This window comes from Plecotus auritus (genome assembly GCF_963455305.1).
Source record: "Plecotus auritus genome assembly, chromosome: 7".
NCBI classification, from domain to species: Eukaryota; Metazoa; Chordata; class Mammalia; order Chiroptera; family Vespertilionidae; genus Plecotus; species Plecotus auritus.
In genome coordinates this window covers 41634808-41646897 of record NC_137774.1, presented here as the reverse complement: position 1 = coordinate 41646897, position 12090 = coordinate 41634808, and the positions used below count along the sequence as shown (strand labels likewise).

At 58.3% G+C, this 12090-nt stretch overlaps 1 protein-coding gene across 1 annotated transcript in view; it reads right to left on the bottom strand.

Annotated features, from left to right (window-relative positions):
• The window catches only part of PITPNM3 (PITPNM family member 3), an 89119-nt gene extending 80849 nt beyond the window's left edge, over positions 1-8270 (bottom strand). The window contains exon 1 of the mRNA XM_080680600.1: positions 8141-8270. Coding sequence (XP_080536726.1) covers positions 8141-8162 — 22 coding nt within the window. The 5' untranslated portion in view covers positions 8163-8270. The remainder of the gene's footprint in view (positions 1-8140) is intronic.
• Positions 8271-12090: the final 3820 nt, after the last annotated feature.

Below are 12090 nucleotides of genomic sequence, written 5' to 3'. Positions count from 1 at the left end.
GGACCTGTCTGCTGGGGTTCCCAGCACCTAGAACCCAGATCCTGAAGGGCCCGGAAGGAATCCAGCTTCTGGGGCAACCAGGCAGCTCCATCGGCCCAGCAGTGGACTCAGGACTGAGGCTGAGTCTCCGGGCTGCAGAATTATCCTGTGATTGGCCACAGCCCCAACCTTGAGCTGGCCACAGATCAAGTCACAGGCATGATCCCCGGACAAGCTGAGACCCAGCTGCAGATCAGGCCACAACCCCAATCTCAAACCAAGCTAGGAAGTGAATCAGACTCAGCTGCAGATTCGCAGCCCACCAAGCAATGACTCTAGCCTGACCATGGCCTTAAACTGCACGAGGCGCCATCAAGGGGCCTAGCCAACCACTTCAAGGATGTTTTCAGGGCCAGCACTAAATCCCGCAGGGCACTTCCCACCACTGCCAGGGATCTGCGTGGCCTTCACTTCTTATTGTCTCCACAACAGCCCAAGTGAGGTCAATACAGAAGGGCCATGATCCCTGTTCGCAGATGAGAAAAGGGAAGCTGGGAGGAGGAAGCTGACCTGCCCACTGTCCCCCTCTTGTTGCCGGGATGGGCTGAGTGGGATGAGAATCCGGCCCCCCAGCAGGACACAGTTGGCCAAATCAGTTGCCTTGGAAAAGATGTGCTTTTTGAAGACCTGCTGGTATCTCATAAATATGGCATTTAAATACCCATTAATTACCTTATTGAGGAACTAATTAGTGATTAATAGCTTTGGCTATCTATTGTACTTTCATTTGCTCTGCCAACTCGCCTCCCAACAGTTCTGAGTTACTTGGAACAAGTCTCCCAAGCCCCAGATGTCCCCTCTCTGTCCCTCCAGACTCTTGCTCCAGAAGGAAGACACTTTCTCCTCCCTCTAAAGGGAGCTCCCACAGCATCTGCCACCGATGGCTCTGCCACCTGCAGGCTCCTCAGGAGGGCAGTTGGGAGCAGGGAGGGAGCCCCAAAAGAGGGGACAGAGAGCCCCCCCTCAGTATCCACAGAAAGGCACTCCTTCCAATCAACCTAAGACACCTTTGGGAAGTGGGGACGGAGGTAAGGGACCCAGGCACCCAACCAGGGTATGTGGGAGCCTGGTTGGGGTCACAGATTCCATGGAGGATGCTGGGGGCGCTTTCAGAGACCCCCACCTCAGTGAGTGAGCCAGCTCTCTGCTAAGGGCACCAAAGGCTACCATGAGCCTGAAGCAAGCAGCTGTCCCCCAGCCAGGATCTAGGTGGCTCCCGTGGGCCATTCCTACCACCTGCCACTCCAGGCTGCTATTAAGCAAAGATGGGGCCTCGGCTGCCTCTATCCCCAGGCTCTCCATTTGTTGCCAAATCCCAGCACGAGGAATTGAGAATTGCCAGCCGGGAGGGACCCCAGAGGTGGGGCTGCATAATGCTCTCATGGCTGCTTCACTGTACAAGAAGGAAACAAACAGGCAGCCAGGGATAAACACCACCCCCACCCCCACCACCCAGTGGGCAGTAACAGGAGAACTGAAAATAGCTTTTTTACCACCGGGGATGATTCCAGGGTTGCTCAGCTGGGACCAGCCTCAGGGGAGGCAGGAGGCGGGAAGTGGGGGTGGGGAAAGAGAAGGAAGCCCCAGGAGGAGCAGTCCAGAAAAGGTCAGAGGTGTGCGAGTGATGGGCGGCCCAGACGCTCCACGCCTCCCAAAGACAGACTCCTGAGAGCTCCCAGTTCGGTGCGCACACCTAGGTCTCGCCAGAGGAGTCAGGAGCGCAGGGCGGGATGTGCTCAGCAAACACGGGGCACCGAGCAAACAGGGCATCAGCGGCAGCCGCTCAGAAGAGGTCTCTCCTCTGCCAGAACTCAGCGCCCCTCCCAGACCCAGCCCGGCGCGTTTCTATTTTTGCTTTCAACCCTTGTTTGGCATCCCCAGCTAACAGTCGGCTACTTCCCCTCCCTCCAGAATAACGGGTCATCTGGGAAGGAGAAGCGCCTCCTCGCTGGCCTCCCTGCCCCAGGTCTGCAGATAAACAGGCTGCCCCTCACAGAAGGTGATGCCCAGACCCCCCGCGCACCTTCCCCTGGCAGAGCGCCATCTGCGCCCTCGCCTGCTCCTGGGCCCTGGAGAAGAACCTCACCGAGACGCCTAGAGAGACAGCGTGCCACCCAAGAACTCTGGTTTCCAGATGCAAAGGCACCTGCTCGCTGCCTACCCTGCCCACACACATTGACCTCGCCCCCCACAGCCATAATTCACCAGCAGCGAATTCACCCCGGGTCCTGAATTCACCCCACAGACAGACCTGAGCCCGAGCCCCTACATGCCACCCCAAGGCTTGAACCAAGCCCTGATGTGGCCACACAGTCTCTCAGCCTGGCCCCAGCCTGAGCCAGGGCCCTATTCCCAAGTGAACCTCACAAATGCAGCCCTGGAGAGAGCCCGGAGGAAGCAGGGTGGGGCCCTGCTGCAGGGACCAGCGCCCACCCGGAACCAGTGACAGGCAGCAGGCTCCCCACTCACCCACCCCTCCACACATGACCTCCACGGGGGCTGGTGGCCACGCAGCTGCGCAGGCCTTCGCAGGCAAAGGGCCCTGGAGGTGGCATTACCTCCCGAGTGACTCACTAAGGCTCCCATTCCTTTGTGAAAGGGGGTGCAATTTAGCATTTTCTTTCTCCTTAGAAAACAAGAATTTTAGAAGCAAGAGTGTAGAGAGATTTAAGAGAGTGGGTGGGGAGCTCAGATCTCATTTGATTTCTACACTCACTTGTTACACATTGTCTCCTGCCCCCTCCTATCCTTACCCCTTCCCCTGGGGGCTCTGACACCCCTTCCATGTGGCTCCTGCTGGAGATTTGGTGATGGGCAGGGGCCTGGGCCCAGGAGGCAGATGCTCTCTATGTCCAAGCCTTCAGCCCTGAATTGTTCCCCATCTCCCACCACCGTTCTAGGAGGGTCTTGTGGGGCTAGAGAGAGGAGGAGGTGAGGCCCCTGGAGGCACAGTAAAGCCAGCAGGGAGGGAAGCCAAAAAAGAAGGAACAGTATATTAGAGCCAGAGCTGACTTTAAAGCTCATTCAGACTCCTCAACTCTTTCCCTTCCCTCCCCCTTTACAGATGAGAAAACTGAGGCCCGGAGGAGCAGTTCAAGGTCAACAGTGACAGAGCAGGGTCTCTTCTCTGTTGCACAATTTACTTCTTAGAAATGCTGACCCCAAGAGCAGAAGAGACCTAAGTGCTGATTCCCGCTTTGCCCCTAACTTTATGTGTGATTCCAGACCCAGACACTTAACCTTTCTGGGCCTCAGTTTTCTGATCCATAAAATGGGAATAACATATGCCCTACCTTAAAGAGCTGCTGTTGATCCATTGGACAGGAGAGCATGTTGAGGACTGCTGCCAAAAAAAGATCCATATTGTTCTCAGGATGCTAATCCCTGTCCTGGTCCTCCTCACAAGCCTGGATCCCAGAGAATTCCTGGGAGGTAGTTCGTCCCTACCAGGAAGTCCCTAGTCCTCAGAGCCTCACTGGTCTCTGGGAGGTCACACTCTTGGTGCTTGAAGATCCCAGAGAAGGACACTTTGCCTTTCTGGCCTCAGTCTCCCACCCTGCACGATGACCAGCGGGACCGAAAGACCTCCCAGCCTCTTTCAGCCATGAACTGTCACAGTATACTAAGGTAGGGGAGAAAACACCACACCTTCTGGCCAGTACTACACAGACACAGCCCCAACCAGGAGGGTCTAGCCCTGTCCTCACTCCCTGTTTCCTCCACCGGATTCCCAACCCCCAGGCAGGCCACAGGGCCTTCATTCCATAGGGACAGGGGATTCTGGGCTCAGGACCACATGCTTGAGGTGGGGCTTCTGTTGGAGCTGCGCTGTCCTTGACTCATGCAATCACACCACAGCCAGGGTTGAGGCTGCAAAGGGTCTCAAGCTGGGGCCTGTTGTGGCCTGTGGGTCTGCAGGGACAGGTGACTCAGCCAGGAACAGACCTGCCCAGCTCCAGCACCCCCAGGTCTGCAGGGACAAAGGCTTCCTGGAGGCAGATTGTAGAGAGGCCTTGAGTCGGGACAGTGGCATGCAATGTGGCCTCAGCCTTCTCTCTGGCACCTGAGCAGGTGAACTTATAATCTTGCAGAACATGATGCCCTTCCCAAGATGCATCCCAAAGCAATCCTGATACCCTGAGCCTGAGAGTCCTGCCTCCGTCCCCTGGCACCTACCCAGTGTCCTGAGAAGCCCAGTGCTGGTCCCTTTCCCAGCTTCCAGGCATCCTCTTCCCTGAGACACTGGGCCACTCCCCCTCCCCCAAACCAAGGTGCAGGGGGCCCAGGAGGAGCTCTGGCTTCGGTGGTGAGAGGGCAGCTGACTCAGCGGAGCAAGGTCCAAACTGAGAACCCGGAAATGCAGGTTTTAGGCCCAGCTCTGCCACCACCTTCCTCTGTGGCCTCAGTGTCCCCCTGTTGACAAGCGTTTGGAAAATGGGCATCTGGACGCGTCCTCCAGTTGTGCCACTGTAGGATCAGTATTTTTTTTTTTTACTGGAATTACTGGGTTCCAAATACTCCAGCCCGCTGGCTCCTCCCCTCAGAACAGAGGCTACCTGGGAGCAAACTGGTTCCTCCAGCCTGGAAGGCCCAGCCCTGCCTCTCCCCACGGTCCTGTCCCAGCTTGAGAGGTTCCAAGACCCTCTTGGCTGCCCCCTCTATTCCTGCTTGGCCAGGGGCCTCCCACTTACCCTGCCCCCTGTGCTGGCAGATACCTTACCAGCCTGTTGGGGTGTAGAGGGAGGGCCCCAGGGGCATAGAGAGGAAGGGAGGGGCAGCAAGGCTGGCAGGAAGCAGAACAAACCTTTCCCAGCCTGGGAGAGCCTCTCCCCGCCCTCCCGGAAGCCCTCAGGTAGCAGCCAAAGGGACCTGTGGAAACACCCAAATCTCACTGCATTGCTTCTGTCTTCGATGCTCCCCAGAGTTCCTTTCAGCCATCTGCACCCCTGTAGGAACCCACCATCCCAGACAGACAGACTTCAGCACCCTGGGGCATCTCCAGCCCATACATGCCATTCCCACCAGGCAGCAATGCCTCCACACTTAACCTCTGTCCCATTCCAACCTCCTAGCCTTTGTTCAAGTCCCACCTGGAAGCCTGCCCCTCGTCACCTTCCTGTCCAAATTCTGCTAGTCTTTGAGGCCCAATTCCTAAGAAATCCAGCCTCTCCATCCCAGGCCACCATTGGCCTCCTCTGTGTCTGCACTGCACTGAGACCTGCCCATAGGGACCTCTTACTGCAAGTCACCATTTCCTAAATGGACCTCCTAGGATCCTTCCCCACCCCTGGCCGCACCTCCCTACAGCAGCCTTTCATCCCTAAGGTGGGCCTCTCTCCCCCTTTGTCCCAAACCCAGAGCAGACCACCATCAGGGCAAGGGCTCTCCTTCCCTCCCTTTTCCTCTCAAGACTGAGCGGGCACCATATGATCCTGGTCCCTGTGACTAAAACCCCCCCCAGAGGTTGGGAGCTAGAAATAGCCGTTTGGGGTTCACCCTCCACAACTGATCCAATCCTGTCTGGGACCTGATTCTCTTGTCCCTGGGACCTCCAGGCACATGGCAGTGCTTTCACTGCCCCGCTTCAGCTCGAGTCTGGCACAGGTGACACGGCCATGGCTGGCTGCTCAGGCGGTGCCCGGTGCGAGTCTGAGGATGCCACTCACCAGACTACCTTGCGATGACCCTGGCGTCACGCCCGGGGTGGCCCTGAGGCCCAAACCCCTACTTCTTCCCTCAGTAGGTGGTCCCTGGCCGGTTTTTAGAGGCAACACCTCACAAATCATAAAGGTTCCCCTCACTCACAGGCCAGGTGCCCACAGCCTCCATCCCTGGCCTTCAGCCTCCCTTGGTTTTCATGGCATCTGTCCCCAGAGTGAAGGCCTGAGCATTTCTGACCATCCCTCTGTCCCTGCGAGGAAGATGGTCCTGAATAGCCATCCCTCTCGGTGTTACATCCCTTCGTTGGCCTCAGTTTCTCTCGCTGTAAAGTGAGGGACTTGAGCTCCTGTCTCCAAGGACTCGCTCTGTTCTAACGCTCACCAGTCTCTTCTCAGGGACTCTGCCAGTGGGGGAGATGTCACCCCCGTACACCCATGGCTACGTGCTGTTCTCAATTCAGTGGGTTTAGGAGCCTAAAGAAGAGGGGCATTTGCAAAATGCAAAGTGGCCTGGAAGAGCTGAGAAAAGGAGTAATCCTATTTGGCTGGGGTCAAGCCCACAAGGCGCTTGGGGTGGCAGCTGCACATGGACAGTTCGATCCAGAGGAGGGGAGTTTGTGCTGCCCCAGGGAAAGGGCCAAGCGTGAAATTGCAGCACGAGAGACAAACTGCTTGATGCTCAGAGCAGGGCTGTTTTTCCCACCTGTCACTGGAACAAATTCCCACGGACTCTCAGCCGAGGGACCAAAGGACCCGCAGGCCAAGGCAGAGGGACTGAGACAGCACCCCCATTCCAGGAGGGGTGACCTATCCAGACACCGATAGAGAAATCCCACCACTTAGAGCCCTGAGAGTCCAACAGCTGGTCTTAGTCCAGGCTCTGCGCAGACCCCCTGGGCCACCTTGAGGGAGCCATTTCTCTGAGTGTCTATTGCCAGATGTTTTTGAGAGGGGAGAGTAACATTTCCTGTTACACCACCTGGTGCATAGGACAAGCACTAAGTATTAACACCTATTGTGATGGCAGTGCCCAGGCAGGTGATCTGTGCCCAGGGGTGGGCACTTACGTGCACACACATGCCCACATAGAGCAGAGGCGGTAGGCGGACACACACCCTGTCTTGTGCCCTTCGGGAGGAGTGAAGTTGGGTAAGGACCCAGCTCAGTGGGGGAAGGAGAGAGAGAACCTTTTCCAGCCCCAATGGTGTCATCTCACTGTGCCTCCCCCAGGGAGGAGAAGGGAGGGAAGTGAGAAAGGGGGTGTTTAAATGTGTTCCCTTCTTGCTGTGTCTCACACAACCTGCCTCACCCCAACAGGACTCCTGGGGGACAAAATGGGAATCTATTCTCAGGCAGTTAAATCATACACCCCGGTGGTATTCAGGGGAGATCTGAACCCAGTCCATGGTCTGCAGCAGTATTTGCGGGTGCAGTGGATTTACACACAGCCCCAGTGGTATGCACGCTGAGTATGTATACACATGAATTCACACATTCATGCATTCCATCACTTACGGGTAGAGTGGTGGGGTTTTTGCCAGGCCAATGCCTAGTCCCAGGGGATGGCATGGCACCTGCCAATGTCACAGGTTGGGTATGAGTTCATGGCAGATCTATGCACACATGCCAGCCTCACCAGCCAGCCCTGCTGAGACCCGGCTTGCTGCCCGCACAGTATGGCCAGCCCTTTGGGCTTTCTTCGACCTGAGCCTCCCAGGGCACCAGCGGGGAGTGTGCAAACAGGGACAGAGTCTGGTCCTCATCCCATCCCCAGTGCCAGCTCAGGACCTGGCACACAGCAGATGTTGGTGAATGAACGTCTGGCTGAATGAGTGAACGAATGACTAACGCCCACTTCCCCACACAGCAGGCTACACTGCTTGAGTTGGAGGGAGGGCAGCGGCCCGCAGGACCCCAGAAGAGGTCGCACCTTCAGACCTGCGCACCTGAGGCTCTGCCTCCCCGGGTCCGGTGGGGGGAGGGGGCGGGACGGTCACTAGGATGCGGTGTGGGGCAACCCTCCTTGCCAAGAAGAAACCTTGGTCTCCTGCCTGAGCTGGGGGCGGGGGACTGTCGCGTCCTGGATATAGCCAGTGGCAGGACGTGGGGGGCGCCCCGGTTTGGGGAGCCGGGTCTCCAGAAGGTGGTAAGGGCGCCCACAGCCTGGCTGGACAGGGCGCAGCAGCCCTGGCCCTTTACAGCGGGGCCGTGGCGAGGGGTACGTGGTGTCCCACGAGGTGACTGTGGGCACAGGAAGGACGCGGGGCGCGCCGAGCCCCTTTTGCACGCGCCGGGGTCTGGCCTCGCCGCCGCCCTCTGCGCCCTCAGGAACCAACGCCCACCTGCGCAAGCAGTTCACCTGGACCCGCAGCCCCCCCTCGGGCCGCGCGGGTCCCTCCCCCGAGCCACGGCCCTGCCCTCCGGCGCCCGCCCGCCCTCACCTGCACGGCCCGCCTTGGCCATGTCCCGGGCGGCGGGCTCCGCTGAGCTGCCCGGCTCCTCGCGGTTCCCAGGCTGGGCCCCCGGCTCCGAGCCGCCTCCGGCCCGAGTGGACTCCAAGCGCCGCGCCCCGCGCCCCCACCCCGCGTGCTCCGCTGCCGCCACCGCAGCCGCCGCCTCCCCGCTCCCTCCCGCTCCCTTAAAGGCGCCGAGCGGCCGCCGCGCCGGCCCCCCGCCGCCGGGGAGGGACTAACGAGCAAGGCGCCCTACCCGCCCCCGCGGGCCCGCACCCGCCCGGCCGCGGCCGCGGCTCCGGCTCCAACCCGCTCCGCTCCGCTCCGGTCGCAGCGCGCGGCCACCCAGCCCGGGCGGGTGCAGAGACGCGCAGAGACCGCTCGAGAGACACGAGATACTGCGGACTAGACAGAGATGGGGACGGGGACAGAGAGGCAGGGGCGCTGAGACACTGAGACACAGCGCTGGAGACACCTCCCTGGGGCTGAGCCACGGCGGGGAGAGGAATTCAGAGAAAAAAATCAGAGACTAGAAACACAGAGCCTGGCACCGGCGAGTGACTGAGGCAGCAGAGATGAGGAGAAAGGAAGGAAGAAGGGGCACAGGGCGGCTCCCACGAAGCTAAGAAGGAGGTGGTTCCAGAGATCAGAGACAAGGGAGGGACCTTATCAGCCCCCTCCAGAACTCTGGTCATCTCTAGGGTCCGACCTAGTCTCAGAGGGGAAGAGGCTCCTATGCCCTTAACTGTAAAGGAACACGCACAACACATGCAAATCCCCGTGCGACCCCACCCAGGCTGGAGTAGAGCTTCCGGAGGCCAGCAGCCCAGCTGTGAGCAGTACCCCCCTCCACCACCCGCACCTGGGGTGCAGGCGTTTTGGTGAACAAGCCTGGTGGAGGCTGGGGAGATTTGGGTTGTGGCTTCTCCAGCCGGGGATCCACCGTCCTGCCCCAACATGGGTTAGGACAGTGGTCGGCAAACTGCGGCTCGCAAGCCACATGCGGCTCTTTGGCCCCTTTAGTTTTTAGCAAAGGCCAGCTTAGGAGTACCCTAATTAAGTTAATAACAATGTACCTACCTATATAGTTTAGGTTTAAAAAATTTGGCTCTCAAAAGAAATTTCAATCGTTGTACTGTCGATATTTGGCTCTGTTGACTAATGAGTTTGCCGACCACTGGGTTAGGAGATGGCCAGCTGTTCTGGTAGGACCTGGGTGGTAGCCAGGGGAGGCCCCAGGGGAAAGAAGTCTCCTCCCTAGTCAAGGCCAGACCAGGTCTGTGGGCCCAAGAGATGTCTGACCAGCCTTCCGCAGCTCCCGACAACCCCCAGGTCAGATGCCTGGCTCCCTGCTGCTGGAAAGGGATAGGGAGTAGCTACTCTCCAAATGATTTTCCTCTGCACTGAGAAGATGCCCTCCTCCTCTTTCTAAGGAATTGGTGAAAGCCCAGTTACAACCTGCAGCCAGTCACCCCACCCACCCTGTCCCATCCCCAACCTGCCAGGGAAAAGGTCCATCAGATAATTCCATCCTTGGGCTAGCCAGGGGTTCCATCAGCCCCTCTATGGAAACGTGGGGCAAAAAGGAGCCTCGGTGGGCATTTAGTCCAGCACCCCCTCTAGGGCTCTGACTCCACTCACAGAATCCCCACCCAGTGGTCCTTCAGCTCTTGGCTGAGTACATCCAAGGACAGAGTTCTTCCATCTTTAGGTAGTGCTGACTCTGAGGATGCTTTCCCTCATTTGAGTCCAATTCTGTGTCTTTCATGACCCACCTGTGAGTCCTTCTGATGCCTCACCCAGCAAATCCACAGCTCCCCAGGGCCCTGTCCAAAACCCTCGTGTGGCTTCACCAGCCACCCTGGTGGGCAGAGACTGTCCCGGTTGTAGCACTGAAAGTCCCACATCCCGGGAAACCCTTCAGTCCCAAGGACTCTGGATCCCAGAACCAGACGGCAGTGCTGCCTCTAACAGACAGGATGTCAGAAGCTCCGAGGTCAGGAGCCAGAGCTGCTCTCCAGTGTGTGCCAGGGGTGAGGAGCGATGGGAATAGCCATGGTTATCTATTGGACAGGCAGGGTGCTCAGGTGCTCTCTGAGGTCGACTATATCACCCCCACTTTACATGTAAGGAAATGGACGCTGAGAAGGTTTGGTGCCCATGGTCACGCAGGATTCGATTTCAGGCCTGTGCTCTGTCCTGCCCTCACCCTTCCCTCCAGGTGGGGCACAGTCAGAGGCCTGGCCGCTTGGATAACGTCCAGATTTGGCTACCTGGTCTGTGGGTGTGATGGTCACAGAAGAGCAATATACCTGATTCCCAGGCGACACACCTGGGTCTGAGCAGCTCCCCCTGAGCCCTTGGCTCACGGCAGCAATAGTGACCACAGTCTGGCAGGGGCCCTCTGCGCACGTGTGTGTGTGTGTGTGTGTGTGTGTGTGTGTGTGTGTGTGTGTGAACACATCCTGCTCAGGGAAGATGCACCTTGAGGTGGGCACTGAGACCCCTCCCCACCACGGAGCCCAGTCACCACAAACCCTTGGGAGAGGGTGGGTGGAGCAGTTGAGGGGAGGTGCTGAGTTGATGGGAATTGTAGAAATCATCCAGCCAGAACCCCCTCCACACTCTCATTTCTCAGATAGGAAGACAATAGGCCAGAGGTGGAGGGGACTTGCCACAGGACAACGGACTTCCAGGCTGGATCCATGGCTTCCCCTCTATCACCCACCACCACCCTAGCCCCGTTTGACATGCAGTTTCATTGTGTGGATCTAGGGTCTGACAAGGAATGGAGGCTCCCCTCCCCCCCCCCCCCAACCCTCACCCCGCAAGGCAGCTCCTGGATGTGCTGGCTGTTAGCAGCTGCCCAGGAAGGCTGGCCCTGCCTTCAGACAGAGCAAACACTTCAGGACTCGAGGCCATTAGATCAACCGGTGGGAGTTCACTTCCTGCTTCAGCAGAATCGCCCTTAATTGAAGAAAAGAATAACTAGCAATTTGGAGATGCTGACCTCGGCTGCCTGCAGGAGGGAAGCAGGAGCCAGCAGCTCTGTGAGGAGAGTGATGGCATCTGGGCTCCAGACCACATGCTTTCCCTGGACCTGCTGCCCAGGCCTTTCCTCTGACCACAGTCTGTTCTGTCGCTGCCTCCAGAGTGGCCAGCTGCTCCCAGGCCCAGCCAAGCATTACAGCTCAGAGAACTGGAACAGAAATGTGCAGAGGCCCGAGCTGCCTACTATCTGGGAGAGTGTGTGCACAGATGTGGACAGAGCTCCAGGCAGGTGGTGGGAGCGGGCTGGGAGGACTCCTCAAGGCGACAGGGCCCAGGCCAGGGCATCCATCCTGGACAGGCGGTATCCAAGCACTTGGGAAGGTTCGTGACAGTCTTTAGGAGCCAACGTGGCCCGTGGAAAGGCAGTCAGGCCAGGCTACGCTCCCTTCCTTTTTGGACACATTACGACCGATGGAGTTAGGTATGGCCCTGCCTGCTGGGCCTGGCAGGGCTGGTGCCCAACTCTCCGATAGTGAGCTTCTGAGCAGCATGGGAGTCAGGAGCGGGACAATGGCCAGTCAAGGGACTTAATCCTGTCCACTGCTGATGGAAGGAGGCCTGGGACCAGCTCAAGCACTCCAGCAAGGGTGACCACGACAGTGAAGTCCACTGCCTCTGCCAATGTCACCTGTTCCCTCTCACCCGAGCCCCTGGAGACGTCTTCCCTCCCTGCAGGGCCTCCTGGCCTGCCCTGTACCCTTCTTGGCTCCCTCCTCACTGCTTCCCACACTTTAAAGCAGGGGTCCTCAAACTTTTTAAACAGGGGGCCAGTTCACTGTCCCTCAGACCGTTGGATGGCCGGACTATAGTTTAAAAAAAAAACTATGAACAAATTCCTATGCGCACTGCGGGCCCGGGACGAGTCGGCTGCTAAGTAGGACAGGCAG